Source organism: Herpailurus yagouaroundi, unplaced genomic scaffold (genome assembly GCF_014898765.1).
Source record: "Herpailurus yagouaroundi ecotype Mexico unplaced genomic scaffold, PumYag 184, whole genome shotgun sequence".
Classification (NCBI taxonomy): Eukaryota; Metazoa; Chordata; class Mammalia; order Carnivora; family Felidae; genus Herpailurus; species Herpailurus yagouaroundi.
Genome location: NW_024412415.1, coordinates 15476770 through 15495265, shown reverse-complemented (window position 1 = coordinate 15495265; position 18496 = coordinate 15476770). Strand labels below are relative to the sequence as shown.

At 41.1% G+C, this 18496-nt stretch overlaps 1 protein-coding gene across 3 annotated transcripts in view; it reads right to left on the bottom strand.

The window, feature by feature from the left end:
• The window catches only part of GALK2 (galactokinase 2), a 148855-nt gene that overhangs the window by 11865 nt on the left and 118494 nt on the right, over positions 1-18496 (bottom strand). For all 3 annotated transcript variants that reach the window (XM_040492654.1, XM_040492655.1, XM_040492653.1), the window contains exon 9: positions 3856-4057. In XM_040492654.1, coding sequence (XP_040348588.1) covers positions 3856-4057 — 202 coding nt within the window. The remainder of the gene's footprint in view (positions 1-3855; positions 4058-18496) is intronic.

Below are 18496 nucleotides of genomic sequence, written 5' to 3'. Positions count from 1 at the left end.
TTATCCGTCTTTCTCTCTCACTTTTAACCACCCCATCTCACCACTATCTTTTTAATTCTTCTGCATTCCTTCCTCTTTCCCCTTACACACACACACACACACACACACACACACAAGTGTCAAGAGCTTTTGAAAGCGGAGTTTAGACTTCGGTGCCACATAGGACACAAATACCCCGGGGCAAAGCATTTGCTGGCTGTAGGGAGGAATGGCATCAATGACTGCATCTACCTAGTTCCCCCAGTCTGTCTTCCTAGGAGGTTGCTCTGCCATGTAGGGCCTTTTAGTAATTGGCAACCAGTTGGAACATTTGGAGACTATCTGCTGGTCACAGTGACAACAAAGAAAAAATTAATTAAATCAGAAGTTTAGGGACCACACAACTATTCTGGCCAATATTTACACAACAAAAGGTAATCTTTCAATATGGGAAACTCGATCCCTATATGATTCTCGAATAAGTAGAAACTAATTTTGATGGTTTGCAATTGACTTTCCAAATAAAAAAGCCCATAAAAAAGAGAATGAGCTCCTTATACTAGACACAACTGAATTTTCCTCAGAAAAGCAACATAGCAGGGGCGCCTGGATGGCTTAGTCGGTTAGGTGTCCAACTCTTAGTTTTGGCTCAGATCATGATCTCAAGGTTCATGGGATTGAGCCCTGCATCAGGCTCTGTGCTGACAGAGCAGAGCCTTCTTAGGACTCTCTCTCTCTCTCTCTCTGTGGCCCACCCCCATGCACACACACGTATACTCTCTCTCTCTCTCTCGCAAAATAAACATTAAAAAAAAAAAAAAAAAAAGAAATGCAGCTGATGGAAATGAGCTAGACAGAAATACTTTGAGAAATTAAGTGTTTAGGGATGCCTGGGTGATGCAGTCAGTTAAGTGTCTGTCGGACTCTTGATCTTGGCTCAAGTCATGATTTTGCCTGTTCGTGAGATCGAGCCCTGCCTCGGGCTCTGTGCGGACCATGGGAGCTTGGGATTCTCTCTCTCCCTCTCTCTCTGTCTCTCATGCTCTCTCTCTCTCAAAATGAATAAATTTAAAAAAAATAAGTGTTAATTTAAGTGTTAAATTTGAGTGTCAAGGCATTAAGAAAGGACTTTCCAAAAACAAATAAAAATAATAATAAAAGGTGCTCTTCTAAACTCTTTTAAGACCTAGCCATTAGATCCCTCACTGGAACCACATTAAAAAAAAAGAGAGAGAGAGAGACCTATAGATGGTTAGAACAGAAAAAGATACAGGAGATCATAAAACAAGACAACAATGCAAAATCACAGAGCTCAGAAGGAAAAGTGGCAGAGCTGGAACTCAACCTTCTTAACTTCAACTCAGTTGTCCTCCTACTCCACACACTGCCTCCCCCGCTCAACATGGCTTTGTCCAGTGTTCACATGCTGCACATTAGGACAACACAAACCTCCATTATTAAAGTTTTAAAGCCGGAAAGGAAAATGACCCACATTCCAACATAATCATATCTCAGTAAACTCAGGGGAGAGAGAGAGGCATGGCAAAAGCACTGGATGAGGAACCAGACCTTTCACACCAACTCAATACATTTACTTGTTCAAATCACTTCACCTCCTAGTGCCTGCTCAGGTCTTGAAGGACCCCTCCTGCTTTCTTACCTTATGGCACTATGAGAGAATTCTGCCCCCCAAAATGTGAAATACCGCTTCCCAAAATGTGGCTTTGACAGAAACAAGCAAACTTTCTCAGGCCAAACACCCAGGAGTCATCTTGATTCCTGTCTTTCACCCACACAACAATTATCTTGAATCTTCCTTCAAGGCACGCCTTGCATGGGATCACTTAGCACTTCCACTGCCACCTTCCCACATCCAAAGCCAAAGTCCTTCCAGTGGCCTAGGAGGGCCCTGTGCTGTGACTCCCCACTCCCCTCCCCCCCAACTTCATCACCTGCTACTCTCTCCTTTACTGCCCTCCAGCCTACGAGTTGTCCAGCTCTTCCTCACATGTGACAGCCACATCCCCACCTCTGGGCCTATGCACTTGCTATTCTCATTTCTTCATGTCTTCAGGTCTCTGCTCAAACATCACCATCTCAGAGAAGCCTTCCTCAACCCTTACTATAAAGGTCACCCATCCAAACTGGAGAGTGTTATGCTAAGTGAAATAAGCCATACAGAGAAAGACAGATACCATATGTTTTCACTCTTATGTGGATTCTGAGAAACTTAACAGAAACCCATGGGGGAGGGGAAGGAAAAAAAAAAAAGAGGTTAGAGTGGGAGAGAGCCAAAGCATAAGAGACTCTTAAAAACTGAGAACAAACTGAGGGTTGATGGGAGGTGGGAGGGAGGGGAAGGTGGGTGATGGGTATTGAGGAGGGCACCGTTTGGGATGAGCACTGGGTGTTGTATGGAAACCAATTTGACAATAAATTTTATATATTGGAAAAAAATAAAAAAATAAAATGCATGTAGAGCCCATAAAAAAAAAAAAAATAAAGGTCACCCATCCAACCATGATACTCTCTATCCCTTCTTTTTTTTTTTTTCATAGCACTGTTTTTTTTTTTATACCACTACCACTCAATTTATTTTTAACTGTCACTCCCCTCTTTCCCCATGAGAGGCTCCATGAGAGTGAGAGCTGGTTGACAGTCCCAGGAAGAGAAGGTTCACTAGGGGATTCCAGGAGGCTGACCAATGCCCTTTCACCGCTTTTCAGGGGGGAGTCAAACTACCCCACTGCCCTCCAGGCAAAGACACTTCTGCCTGATTTCTGCACAAATCATTCCACTTCTTTTAATTTCCAGAACTGAATAATACTCATCCCTTCCATTTACTGGGCCCTTGATATTTTCAGAAAAGAGCACTTATAGTGGAACAAGCTCTGGAAGGCATTTTGGCAATTAGTGAGCAAACTCTGATGCCAGCAGAGTGATTCTCATCAATGTTATGTTCAAGTCTTTCTACAAGTTGGGTTACACATGCCATCTGTGATTAGTAGAGCTAGGTGATTTAAACTTTTCAGGCTGGAAGTGTGGTAATGAATGAGGCAAGCCATAGGCGCCAAGTGGTTAATTTTGTTTTCATTACTAATTGCAGGCAGTTCTGCATTATCTTCTCACAGTGGAAATAACATCTAGCCATTTGAGAGTCCTCCCAATTTCCCTTTCAGTCCTCCCAAGGTCATTGAAATCCCTTCTGGGTAAAGTGACCATTCTACTCTATTATCCCCATTCTCTAACAATTATAAGGAAGCTGTTCTCAGGCTTTGTTGAAAGAGTTTTCCCCTTTACATTTCTGTCTCAACCAACCATTTATAAGCCAGGCTTTCATCAAGTCCTCATTTCTCCAAATTGCTTAACCTAAATCTGGAAAGCTTTCTGAGTAATTCCTTCAGCAACCTCCCCTGCCCCCAAATACACTATCAGGTCTGAGGGCCTTTTTCTGTTTTCTCCCTTCCTTTGAAAAAATCTACTACACTTAGGACACCAAACAGGAGATGCTGGCAGGGCCCCCATTGTAGTGGATATACCATTGATTAAAATATGATGAGAAAGTAACAGCAGGGCCATGGCTAAGAAAAGCTCCCTGAAATACCTAATCATCCGAAGATGGAAAGGCATTGTGAAGAACTGATTCCAAAGAACTGATTCATAAAGCTATTGGAGTCAGGTCTCCAATATTTCTCCTACAGATATTTAGGAGCGAATGAGTTCAGCTCTGTATCATAGACAACACCTCAGATAGGAAGTGGGGAAGGATCCCCTTTCATTTAGAAGGTTATGAAAATATTGCATTTTTTTTCATTCATTTCAACAGTTTCCATGGCCGTGTCCCACAGCCCCCCCATGCTGCTGTCCCAGGCTCACCGACAGATGTCCACCAGCCGGTCCATTTCAGGGCAGCTGCACTCATACATGTCCCGGCAGCTCACGTGGCTCTGGTTCATTAAGTCCCCCAGCAGCTGGACCATGTTGTCAGGTGCTTCTTCACATATCTTCTTAAACTGGAGCACCCGAGCAGCCTCACTGTACACGTGCTTTGCCCGCTGGTAGAGTTTGAAGATGAGCACTTAGGAAGGGAGAGGACAGGGAACAAGGTTAGAAGTGTTTACTGGACAGCCCAGTGCAAAGAAAAACAGTCATTGAGGACTTCCGTTTCTATCTTCATTATCAATACCATCAAGACCATGAAAGAAATCTTCATGGTCTAAATTTGTCTCTTTTCAAGTCAATTTTACTTTTTTCTTTATAGTGACTACAGTCTTCTATTTTTTCCCTTCATTCTACACACCCAGCCATGTGCACACACATGCGTGCAAACTAACTCATCCCATAGGAGCAAGGAGCTAACATGTACTGAGAACTCCCTATGTTTCAGCCACTTTAAAGGCACGGTCTTCATGTAGTTCTCCTCACAGCACTGGGGAGGGAGGGGGGTGTGGGTGGCAGTATGATCCCTGGTTAACAGGTAAGAGAATGAGGCTGAGCAGACTGAGCCTAAGGTCACATATCTGGAAACTGGAGAAGCAGAATATTGATCAGGATGTCTGATCCCAGGGCCATATTCTTTCTACTGTGACCCACCAGAAAGGACCACTGAAAATGCTTATGCTGGCAATTCTATTTATGAAAATGTATCCTAGAGATAAGTACAAGTATTTGTATATGTATATATGTGTACATGTGTATGTGTACCCATACACACACACATACACACACACACACATATATGTATAGCAACAGAAAATATAGAAACAAATGTCCAATAATAGGAAACATTTAAAAAACTATGTTATATCCATTAAAAAATATTATTGCCATTAAAACTTAGAATCTAGGGGTGCCTGGTGGCTCAGTCACTTAAGTGTCCAACTCTCAATTCCAGCTCAGGTCATGATCTCACAGTTCGTGGGATCAAGCGCCACACCAGGCTCTGCACTTACAGCATGGGGCCTGCTTAGGATTCTCTCTCTCCCTCTGCCTCTCCCACACACCCTCTCTCTCTCTCTCAAAATTAAATCTTAAAAAAAACAAAACAAAACAACAACTCAGATCCTAAGACAATTTACTATCTGAGAAATTATTCACTATCAAGTGAAAAAAGATACAAAACTATATGTACAATTGATACTAATTTTGCATTTGCACATACATGCATTTATATAAATTTTAATTTTTAAAAATTTTAAGAAAGCACCAAAACATTAACAGTTATTATCCCTGTGGTAAATCATGGGTGATTTTATTTTCTCCTTAACACATTTCTATACTTTCTAGATTATCTGCAATGACTCTTAACTTCAGTTACAGGAACATGTCCTACTGCAGTGGTTTTCTCTATAATGTTTACATGTTCTCTTGAATAATGACTGAGACCTCCTTAACATTCTCACCCTTGCAGAGTGGCTGAGCTTGTGCCATGGACCTGACGAATTTGTGATTATATGGAAGCTACCTAGCCAACTGGAAAGATCCAGGGCTGCACATCAAAAAGTCTGTCCTTTCTTTTCAGCTCTGTGACAATTAACTGTACCCAGTTGCTACCCCTATAAGGTTCTATTTCCCCATCTCTAAAATGAGGTTGAGAATTACTTCTCAGGATCCTTCCAGGTCTAACATTTTATGATTCCATGAAGATCTTCTTCCAAGCACCCCCCCCATATTGTTATATGTTGTAAAGAGTGTGCTGTGACTGTTTCCTTTTGTCTGCACCCCCACTTCTACTCTCTCCTCTTCTCTACCCCACTTCTCTGCCTCAGGAGGCTGACCTGTATGATTACACCAGTGGGTTCCCTTGCCATCTAGACTGGAGAAAGGGAGATCAAGAAATGGGAAGGAAGAAAGTAGGACAGAGGATTTATTCCCCAGCTCCCTCCTTGCAGGGGGCTCTGCTACTCCACTGAAAGACACTGAACATCCTCTCAAGAGAGCCTTTTCTACATGACTTGATCCTCCAGCATTGACCTCCAGGTTCCTCCCCCTACACTATTACTACTTTTTTGGAGGTGCTTTCACATTTCATTTATGAACCAACATATTTTAGTAAAGTTTCAGGTTACATTTCCTCCCTCTCCACAGCACCATCCTCCTAATTCTTAGGGATGGATAAAAAGGCAGCCAAGGCTGGAGGAAGTAAACAGCCCTTCTTAGGATTGTGTAAAGTTTAATAATTACAAGGGTGGGGCTACCTTTCTATAAATAAGCAAAAAATGAAAAGTTTTCTTTCAAACATTCTCAACTGAGTCATATGAAGTATGACTCAACTTCCAGTTAACAGCTTGCATTTTCCCGTTCTCTTTCAAAGAGGACTTAAATTCATTCATCAGATCTAGTCAGTTCTTTTGCAACATGTCTGGTAATCATGCCTCCTTTCTATTTCTGCTGTCATTACCCAAATGTACATTTTTACTCCTTTTCCCACTTGAACTATTCTGCAGTGGTTTCCAAATTGATTTCCCTATCTTGATGTCTCCTTCCTGCAACCTATCTTGAGGCCAACACAGCCAGACGGAGCTCCTAACACACAGCCTTACTCATGTTACTGCCCCAAACCTTTACTGCCTGGCCAGTGCTTCCTATAATCCAGATTCCTGCCCTCAGCATGCTGGGTCCCAATAGGAGGTCCTCCGTCCAGCCAAACTCTCTTACTTACAGTTACCCAAAGACTCCTGGCTCCTGAGGATACTCATTTACCACACAGAAATAGTTTCCTTCCCTTTCTCTCTCTGCCAAAATTTAACCTGTTTCTGAAGGTTCAGTTTAAATTTTTTATGCTCAGGAAGCCATGCTGGCCCCAGCTGGAAAGAATCTCTTGACTCTATACCACTCTTGCAGTCCATGGCACTCGCTTGTGCTTGCCAAACCCTTTTCACGGTAACTGTTTCTCCTATGTCCACAAAGTTCATGCACTGCTGAAGACAGAAAGCAGGTCTTCTAGTCCCATGCATTCCACCAGTGCAACATTTCATCCCAGAGCACTTTCAATAATGCGTTATAGGACAGGAGCTCAGTGGGTGTTCACTGTTACAATTAGGACTTTATTTTTAACACTAATTCTAAGTTAAGATATCTCCACATAGGCATTGTTGCTTAATAATCATAATCATAATAGATGAGGGGCCAATACTCACAGCTTACTAAAGTGTTGAGGCTGAAGAAAGGGGACAGCAAGATACCCTTTGCTACGGAATCTACAACTGACACCAAGTGGATGAAAAATAAGGAAAAAGAGAACTTACAAGTTAAATGTAGGTGGGAATAAAAACACAACATGTTTTGTTCCACCAGTAGTCCACACTGCAATGTGAAGTTATTATATCCATCAATAAGTTCAACTTATTTCATGGTCGAGATATCAAAATATCCCAAGATAAGAAAATCTTACCAATATCCAGTACTGGAACATACTGTCAGCAAAAACACACTGTCTGAAGAAACAGCACAGGTAGATTTAATAGTAACAGCTGCTCAAAATCTCTGAACAGAGAAGGAAGAAGACAGGCCATTGATTGGCAAGCATGTGCCTGAGACAGTGCCAATATTTTATATATGTTAATATAATCCAGGTTGTTGAGTTTACATTTTGAATATTTATTTATTTTTTAATTTATTTTTGGGAGAGAGACAGAGAATGAGCAGGGGAAGGGCAGAGAGAGGGGGAGACACAGAATCTGAAGCAGGCTCCAGGCTCTGAGCTGTCAGCACAGAGCATGATGCGGGGCTTGAACTGACGAACTGTGAGATCATGACCTGAGCCGAAGTTGGACGCTTAACCGACTGAGCCACCCAGGCGCCCCTGAATTTACATTTTGATAGGAAGGAAATGACTTTAGCAACTGCAGTTTAAGATTGTTCTTTTTTAAAACTAAGGTTGAAACAAAATGTTTAAAATACTAGCTTTAGGATTCTGTATGTTTCAGTTTTTGCCTCTGAGCTACTTCACCTCCTATAATCATAGACCAAGTTTAAAATCAGAGTATGGGGGGCAGGGCTGGTTAAGGGTAGAATATTGATTTATTTTTACTATAATGTCCCACTTATGAAGAAATCATCTAGTTTCCAGGTGCACTGCTATATATCGCTGAATGTGACAAAAGGCACAGTAAAGCAGCATCCACTGTGATCATAAAATAGTGCTACTTAGCTGAAAAATCACTGTCCTGTCTGTGATCCAATGTGCAAAGATCTTTTAAACTTCGAATTATAAAAATTTTCAAATATGCAGGACAGTGGAGAAAATACTATAGTAAACTCACAAGCCCATCACTGAGACTGAACAATTATTAACATTTTGCCATATATGCTTCAGTTGATTCTTGCTGAAGTGTTTTAAAATAAATTATAGATGTGATTTTTCATCTCTGTATTTGAGTATGCGCCTCTATAAAATAAGGACATCTCCTTACATAATCTCCATATCGTTATCACACCTAACAAAATTACCAATGACTACTTAATATTGTCACATATTCAGTACATATTAAATTTTCCCAATTGTTGTTTAATTTTCAGTTGATTTACACCAGGATCTGAACAAAGCCCACACATTATATTTCATTGTTATATCTAATAAGTTTCTTTTAATCAAGAATTTATAGTGATTTTTGATACTATAGCTTCTCAATGTCACGTATATAAAATGCAGGCATATTTTAGGGTCAGATCCTGTGATAAAAATACAGTCCATTAGGGACAGTATGCTTTAGCTTTTCTTAGGATTATGTAGTCCTTTAGGATTAAATATTTTCCATTAGGTTTAAATATTGTAAAATAGAAACTGTCAAGTTGCTGAAGGCAAGGGAAACAAAAGCAAACATGAACTATTGGGACTTCATCAAGATAAAACCTTCTGCACAGCCAAGGAAACAATCAACAAAACTAAAAGTCAGCCTACAGAATGAGACAATATATTTGCAAATGACATTTCCGATAAAGGGTTAGTACCCCAAATCTATAAAGAACTTATGAAACTCAACACCCAAAAAAACAGACAACCCAGTTCAGAAATGGGCAGAAGACATGAATAGACACTTTTCCAAAGAAGACATTCAGATGGCTAACAGACACATGAAATGATGCTCAACATCACTCATCATCAGGGAAATACAAATCAAAACCATGATGAGATACCACCTTATACCTGTAAGAATGGCTAAAATTAACAACACAAGAAACAACAGGTATTGGCAAGGATGTGGAGAAAGGGAAACCCTCTTGCTCTGTTGGTGGGAATGCAAACTGGTACAGCCATTCTGGAGAACAGTATGGAAGTTCCTCAAAAAACTAAAAATAGAACTACCCTATGATCCAGCAATTACGCTAGTAGGTATTTACTAAAATGATACAAAAATACAGATTCAAACTCTTTATAGCAGCATTATCAGTAATAGCCAAACTATGGAGAGAGACCAAATGTTCATCACTGATGAATGGATAAAGAAAATGTGGGATAAAAGAAAATGTAGGAAACACACACACACACACAGGAATATTACTCAGCCATCAAAAAGAAGGAAATCTTGCCATTTGCAACAACATGGATGGAGCTAGAATGTATTATGCTAAGCAAAATAAGTCAATCAAAGAAAGACAAATACCATATGATTTTACTCATATGTGGAATTTAAGAAACAAAACAGATGAACATATGGGAAGAGGGTGAAAGAGAAGAGAGGGAGGGCTAGATGGGTGATGGGTATTAAGAAGGGCACTTGTTATGATGAGCACTAGGTGTTGTACGTAAGTGATGAAATACTGAATTCTCTTCCTGAAACTAATATTGCACTGTATGTTAACTAAAATTTAAACAAACAAATAACAAAATAGAAACTGCGTGAAGAGATGTTTTATATTAAACCTTAGGACTGGTGTTTTGATTTGTGACAAGGAACATTCAGAATGCACCAAGCAGATTACTAGAACCTCATAAATCTGGCACCTTCTCATGTCTATTCTCTATTGCAGAGTGTTTCACAGCAAGACTTCTGCTAGGAATGTCTAATGAGGATTCTTGCAGGGCGTTCTGAAGGTGCATGAGAGACTGCCATGGCTCACACCCTCTGAATGGTAGTAACTCAGACAACAAGGGAGAGGGCAGAAAGGGCATCTGTTTTCAATTGTGATATAAAAATCTTGCCAAAGGCTACAACAGATTTGGAGACCACCCTTTGGGGGAGAAAGCAGTTCTGTGTTGGCTGGACATCACAAACGTTCTCTGGATCCAGGGTTCTGGCTTATTATGTGCTGGCAATTCATCGGGTCTCTTGTTGTGCAGATACCAAAAAATCCAAGAAAATCTGAAACGTTATCCACGATAGCTTTCTTCCCTGTCCAGCTAGCTTTAAAACCGGATGCTCCATTTGTCTACAAGCTCTTACAATCCTTGAGAGCAATTATTATGTTAAAAGATGAAGCAAGTTGTTCTTACCATGCAGGCAAGATTATTTCCAAGGAAACTTTAATTTAAGAATATAACACCAGATGCCATTTTCCTAAAATACTACTAGTGTCCTATCCTATCATGGGAAATTTCAGGCTTCAGGGCAGGATATACCACATAGACTTTGAAACACTGGCTTCATCCAGTGTGAACCTTAGATAATTAATGAGTCTAATCCTAAGAACTAAATGAGCATGGCCATAAACATTTAAACTACAAAAGTTGCTGAATAAAATCACTTGTGTACTAATTCTATTTGCTAACTCTAAAATCCCCTTTCCCTCTGACTTCCTGACTGTGCCTTCAGTACACCCACCATATGGGCTCCTGCCTGAGGCCCGCTGCAGAAACTGTTTTGTTGGCTGGAATGCTCTTCCCCCGATCTTGACGTAGCCGGTCCTCACTTGTCAAGTCTCAGCTGTGACAGTTTCAAGGAGAGCTTCCCTCAACTCCAAACTAGAGTAACTCCCTCACATATGTATTTTCTCCATCCTATTTTATTCTGCCAACACTTAACTACCATCCCAAATATCTTGTGTATATATTTGTTTATCAGTTTGCGGTTATCTCTCACCACTTGAAGTTCAGCTTCAGGAAAGCAAGGGCCTTGTCTAATTTCACTTCTGTATCTTCAACAACTAAAATAGGGTCTGGCATACCATAGGAGCTCAGTAAATGTTCACTGAAGAAATGGTCAGTTCCCTGTCTTTGTAGCAAAACTGCACTGAAACTTGGTGAAATAAATAATTCCGGGACAAATGAAATAGAGAAGACCTACTATTCTGGCAATTTATGCTTACTAGAACCTTGACCAAAAAAAGGGGGAAAAGTTTACTAAAAGAAGTCTTAAAGACAATTAGTAAGCTCCAGTGTCCAAAGTGTACCTAATACCATTATCACGGATGACAGAATTATTTTTACTGTGTTTTGCTTCACAGATGTAGAAGAAAGGAGATTTCTAAAACAAACAAAATGTGCTTCAAATGAAAGGGAAGGAAGAGAAATAGATCACCATAACCAGTTAAAATAATTTTTTCTTTTAGTCAATTTTTGTAACACCAAAGTGTCTGCTCACTTTTGCCTTAAAAGAATGGCTACACAGCTTATGATCAGACCCTATCTCTAACCAATGAATCTAAAATGGGAACAAATAATTGGTTATTTTGCTGTATCTTTAGTGAAAAACGATGCAAAAGAGCCGGTGACAGAAGTAACACACTGGGCACCATTTTCCTCATAAAAGCTCTAACAGCAGTAGGTCAACAGTAGATGGGGAACATGCCTAGAGCCCCACTGATTTATTTATTTACTTACTTACTTAGTTATTCATTTATTTACTTACTTAGGAGCCTTTTTATTACTTTACCTTCTACTAAGAGTGATGACAAAAGCCCTGAGTAAGATGGCCATCCAGCATCAATAGTTCTTTTGAGCACCTGCTATGTGCCCCACACCATGCTCCAAATGATAGGAAAGGCATATGAAATAGAAGCTCCAGATTTGAGGAACTTAACACCTCAATTAAAGAGATAAAACAGAGGCACCTGGTGGCTCAGTCGGTTAAGTGTCCGACTCTTGGTTTCAGCTCAGGTAATGATCTCACGGTTCATGAGTTCAAGCCCCACATTAGGCTCTGTGCTGACAGTGTGGCGCCTGCTTGGGATTCTCTCTCCCCTGTTCTCTCTGCCCCTCCCCCGCTTGTGTGTGCTCTCTCTCTCTTTCTCTCAAAATAAGTAAACATTTAAAAAAACATAAAACAAAACTATGAGACCATTGAATGGTGATGATCTGCAGCAGAAATCCAAGTGCTGGAAATGTGGAAGTTGCACTAAGATGACAGGTTTGGTGGAGGAAGAACAGTAGTGGGAAGTAGCAAAGAGCCCGAGCCACAGAGCTTCCTTGCTGCAGGGAAGGCCTGTGCTGGGAACAGGCAGAGAAGGCCTGTGCTGGGAACAGGCAGAGTCCGTTTATACACCTGAGGAGAGCAAACTGACCAGACCCTAGGGCTGCCTTTCGAGGAGGCTGCCCACACATCTGAAGTTTTAACATCCTTTGCTATACATGCTGCACAAAGGTTGCAAACTAACAACACGTGGTCCCTGCCCAGACCCATGAAGCCTTCTTGACTAGCGTATTGCTTTTTCAACTGCGAATTTTTATATAAGGATCTGGATTTCTGCTTTCCCTTGAAAAACTAAAGTCTGGCAGCACCGAACCTATATTCTTGCACAACGATAGTTGACTGGAGCTGAGGAGGAGCTACCCCTTTCAGACAGAATACACATACTTTATTTCCACAGTTTCCTCCCTTACCAATTATCTGATGCTCAGCCTCACTAGTTTACATGCCTGCCTGGCCCCTGTAGGCATCTGCATGTGGGACTCTTTTTCCACAAAACTCTCAATTACAGGAATTCTTGTCTGGAGAGTGAAAAGTGGGTAAACCAAGAGGGTCACTATGCCATAATGAACCACTGTTACTGTTACTAATAAGTCCCACTTCCCTTAGGGGCACTGATAGTTCTACATTGAACTAAACTCTGTCTTCTGGTAAGTTCTGCTGTTTGGTCTTAGTTCTGCTCCCCAGACACATGCAAACACAAGACAGCCCATGAGAAATCAGAAGAAAGCTCTCATGTTTTGTGTTTTTTCACACATTGATGAGGATCCAGTTTTCTCTTTTAATAAAGGGAATAATATAAGCTCTTCACTCTTAACAGGTAATAGTTTAACAAAAGAGAAGTGCTGGCAAGGACATGGAGAAATTGGAACCCTTGCACCCTGCTGGTAGAAATGCAAAATGTTCAGCTACTACAGAAAAAAGTACAGAGGTTCCTCAAAAAAATAAAAATAGAACTACCATATGAATCAGTAATCCCACTTCTGGGTATACATCCAGAAAAAGTTGAAATCAGGATCTCAAAGAGACACAAGCACTCACTCTCATGTTCATTGCAGCCCTATTCACAATAGCTAAGATGTGGAAGCAAATTAAATGTTCATCAGTAGATGAATGGGTAAAAAAAAAAATGTGTATATACATATACAAGAATATTATTCAGCCTTAAAAATGAAGGAAATTCTGTAACATACAACAACATGAATGGACTTTCAGGATATTATGCTAAATGAAAGAAGCCAAACACAGAAAGATAAGTACTACATGATTGTACTTATAGGAAGTAGTCCTTAAATTCATAAAATCAAAGTCTGGAATGGTAGTTCCCAAGGGCTGAAAGAAGGGGAAATGAGGAGTTACTAATCAACAGGCATAAAATTTCAGTTAAATGGATAAATAACAAGTAAGATGTACAACACTGTACCTATAGTCCACAAAATGTACACTTAAAACTCGTTACGTGGATAGATCTTACGTTAACTGTTCTTACCACAATGAAAAATAAATTTTAAAAATTTTAAACAAAAAAGAAATAACAGTCTACTAGAGAGAAATCCGTAAATAAGGACAACAAAGGCAACAGATGCTAAGGCAGCTCCTGGGACCCAGTTGCTCAGAGACCTCTCTGAAGACACATAAAGAAGGTGCCTCAGAATTGGCCCACCAGCAGATGGGAACCCTGGGGCATTTACCCACAGACTTTTCCACTGTTGCCCCCAGAGGGATTAACTTCTCCATAAAGATGTGCCTGGGCAATGAGTTACCTTCAGTGACTTTGGAGAATGTCCCAAGCCAACAAAGAAGACACACTCAAACCAGCTGCCAGCCTGACGTGGGCTGCTGTCAAAGCTGAAATCAGGTGAGCCAAGGGGATGGGAGCACAGAGATTATGGCCTTCACAGAAGAGGTGAAACCAGATGAATTTAAAAGATGAGTAGGTGCCCAGAAAACCAATTAAAAGGTGGAGTAAAGAACAAAGAAAAGAATTGGGAACTTAAGCAGAAGGAACATCCTGAGCTGAGGTGCCTGAGTGGCTGAGTTGGTTAAGCATCCGACTTCAACTCAGATCATGATCTCACAGCTCGCAGGTTTGAGCCTGGTGTCAGGCTCTGTGCTGATAGCTCAGAACCCGGAGCCTGCTTCAGATTCTGTGTCTCCCTCTCTCTCTTCCCCTCTCCCTGCTCATGCTCTGACTTTCTCTCCTCAAAAAATAAACATTAAAAAAAATGTTTAAAGGAACATCATGAGCAAAGACATGGAGGTTAAAAAACATGAGGTGCTTTTAGAGAACCTGTAGTACTTAGATGTGACTTGCATGCAATGATGACGAAAAGCAGAAGCAACAGGAAACACAATGAGAGAGAAAACTGAAGCAGTAGACAGAGGCCAGATCATAAAGGTTTTGTAAATTATCCTAAGTAAGGTATTTAAATTGTATCCTGTAGATAAGTGGTTCTTGGCCTTTTTAGAATTACAGAAACTTTTGAGAATCAAATAAAAGCTATAGACCCTCTCCCCCATCAGAATATCCAAATATCCAAAATTCTGCATATAGTACAACACACACAAAGATACTGTAATGCTATCCTTGGATCCAGGTTAAAAATTCCAGCTAGAAATAAACAATTACAGGTTTTTAGCAATTATGTCAGTACGATTCTTATTGTAAACAACAGAAAACAATATGGTTTCTTAATCAAAAAAGGAATCTATTTTAAACATATGAGAGAGCTCACAAAATCTATTAGAATTACATATTCCTATTCTGTATTAGAACGCAAGAAAAACAGGGGAAGATGGTGACGTAGGAGGACACTGGGCTCACCGCGCATCCTGCTGATCACTTAGATTCCACCTACACCTGCCTAAATAACCCAGAAAACCACCAGAAGACTAGCAGAATGGAGTCTCTGGAGCCAAGTGCAGACCAGAGGCCCACGGAAGAGGGTAGGAAGGGCTGCGAGGTGGTGCGCCGCTACATGGACTAGCAAGAGGGAGCCTGGGCGGAGGGGTGGCCCTCCGGCCAAGCAGAGCCCCCGAGTCTGGCTTGCAAAAGCAGAGGGGCTGGACACAGTGTGTTCCGACGGCAAGCAGAACTTGACATCTGGAAGGTTATAAGCTAACAGCTCTGCTCGGAGAAAGGGAGGGCTGGAGGACGACGGGAGGGAGAGTTGTTGAGCCCCGGATGACAGAGCTCAGCTTGGCGGGGAACAAAGGCCCTCGCCAGCGCCATTGCCCTCGCCCATCCCCCAGCCAAAATCCCAAAGGGAAGCAGTTCCTGCCAGGGAACTTGCTTGCACCGCGCAAACACCCAACGCTGTGATTCTGTGGATCCATCCCGCTGGCAGGTCTGAGTCCCTCCCAGTGCCGCAGGGCCCTTCCTGAGGCAGATATCAGAAGGAAAAACGAGCTGAGCCTACCCCTACCGCCCCTGTACACCTTGCCAGTCCACCCCAGCTAATACGCCAGATCCCCAGCACCACAACTCTGGCAGTGTGCAAGTAGCCCAGATGGGCCACGCCACCCCACAGTGAATCCCGCCCCTAGGAGAGGGGAAGAGAAGGCACACACCGGTCTGACTGTGGCCCCGCCCACAAACACAACTTATTCAAGACAGCACAGGGGAAGTGCCCCACAGTCCCACACCACTCCAGGGACTATCCAAAATGACGAAACGGAAGAATTCCCCTCAGAAAAATGTCCAGAAAATAACAACAGCTAACGAACTGATCAAAAACGATTTAAACAGTATAACAGAAAGTGAATTTAGAATAATAGTCATAAAATTAATCGCTGGGCCTGAAAACAGTATAGAGGACAACAGAGAATCTGTTGCTACAGAGATCAAGGGACTAAGGAACAGCCAGGAGGAGCTAAAAAATGCTATTAATGAGCTGCAAAATAAAATGGAGACAACCACGGCTCGGATTGAAGAGGCAGAGGAGAGAATAGGTGAACTAGAAGATAAAATTATGGAAAAAGAAGCAGCTGAGAAAAAGAGAGATAAAAAAAATCCAGGAGTATGAGGGGAAAATTAGAGAAATAAGTGATGCACTAAAGAGAAATAATCTACGCATAATTGGTATTCCAGAGGAGGAAGAGAGAGGGAAAGGTGCTGAAGGTGTACTTGAAGAAATAATAGCTGAGAACTTCCCTGAATTGGGGAAGGAAAAAGGCATTGAAATCCAAGAGGCACAGAGAACTCCCTTCAGACGTAACTTGAATCGATCTTCTGCACGACATATCATAGTGAAACTGGCAAAATACAAGGATAAAGAGAAAATTCTGAAACCACCTAGAGATAAACCTGCTCTAACATATAAAGGGAGACCTATAAGACTCATGACCGATCTCTCTACTGAAACTTGGCAGGCCAGAAAGGAATGGCAGGAGATCTTCAATGTGATGAACAGAAAACATATGCAGCCGAGAATCCTTTATCCAGCAAGTCTGTCATTTAGAATAGAAGGAGAGATAAAGGTCTTCCCAAACAAACAAAAACTGAAGGAATTCGTCACCACTAAACCAGCCCTACAAGAGATCCTAAGGGGGATCCTGTGAGACAAAATACCGGAGACATCGTTACAAGCATGGAACCTACGGACGTCACAATGACTCTAAACCCGTATCTTTCTATAATAACACTGAATGTAAATGGACTAACTGTACCAACCAAAAGACATAGGGTATCAGAATGGATAAAAAAAACAAGACCCATCTATTTGCTGTCTACAAGAGACTCATTTTAGACCTGAGGACACCTTCAGATTGAGAGTGAGGGCATGGAGAACTATTTATCATGCCACTGGAAGTCAAAAGAAAGCTGGAGTAGCCATACTTATATCAGACAAACTAGACTTTAAATTAAAGGCTGTAACGAGATGAAGAAGGGCATTATATAATAATCACAGGGTCTGTCCATCAGAAAGAGCTAACAATTATAAATGTCTATGCACCGAATACTGGAGCCCCCAAATATATAAAACAATTAGTCACAAACATAAGGAACCTTATTGATAAGAACGTGGTAATTGCAGGGGACTTTAACACTCCACTTACAGAAATGGATAGATCACCTAGACACACGGCCAATAAAGAAACAAGGGCCCTGAATGACACATTGGATCAGATGGACTTGACAGATATATTTAGAACTCTGCATCCCAAAGCAACAGAATATACTTTCTTCTCGAGTGCACATGGAACATTCTCCAAGATAGATCACATACTGGGTCACAAAACAGCCCTTCATAAGTATACAAGAATTGAAATCATACCATGCATACTTTCAGACCACAATGCTATGAAGCTTGAAATCAACCACAGGAAAAAGTCTGGAAAACCTCCAAAAGCAGGGAGGTTAAAGAACACCCTACTAAAGAATGAGTGGGTCAACCAGGCAATGAGAGAAGAAATTAAAAAATATATGGAAACAAACGAAAATGAAAATACAACAATCCAAATGCTTTGGGATGCAGCAAAGGCAGTCCTGAGAGAAAAATACATTGCAATCCAGGCCTATCTCAAGAAACAAGAAAAATCCCAAATACAAAATCTAACAGCGCACCTAAAGGAAATAGAAGCAGAACAGCAAAGACACCCCAAACCCAGCAGAAGAAGAGAAATAATGAAGATCAGAGAGGAAGTAAACAATATAGAATCTAAAAAAACTGTAGAGCAGATCAACAAAACCAAGACTTGGTTTTTTGAAAACAAACAAAATTGATAAACCTCTAGCCAGGCTTCTCAAAAAGAAAAGGGAGATGACCCAAATAGATAACATCATGAATGAAAATGGAATTATTACAACCAATCCCTCAGAGATACAAGCAATTATCAGGGAATACTATGAAAAATTATATGCCAACAAACTGGACAACCTGGAAGAAATGGACAAATTCCTAAACACCCACACACTTCCAAAACTCAATCAGGAGGAAATAGAAAGCTTGAACAGACCCATAACCAGCGAAGAAATTGAATCGGTTATCAAAAATCTCCCAACCAATAAGAGTCCAGGACCAGATGGCTTCCCAGGGGAGTTCTACCAGACGTTTAAAGCAGAGATAATACCTATCCTTCTCAAGCTATTCCAAAAAATAGAAAGGGAAGGAAAACTTCCAGACTCATTCTATGAAGCCAGTATTACTTTGATTCCTAAACCAGACAGA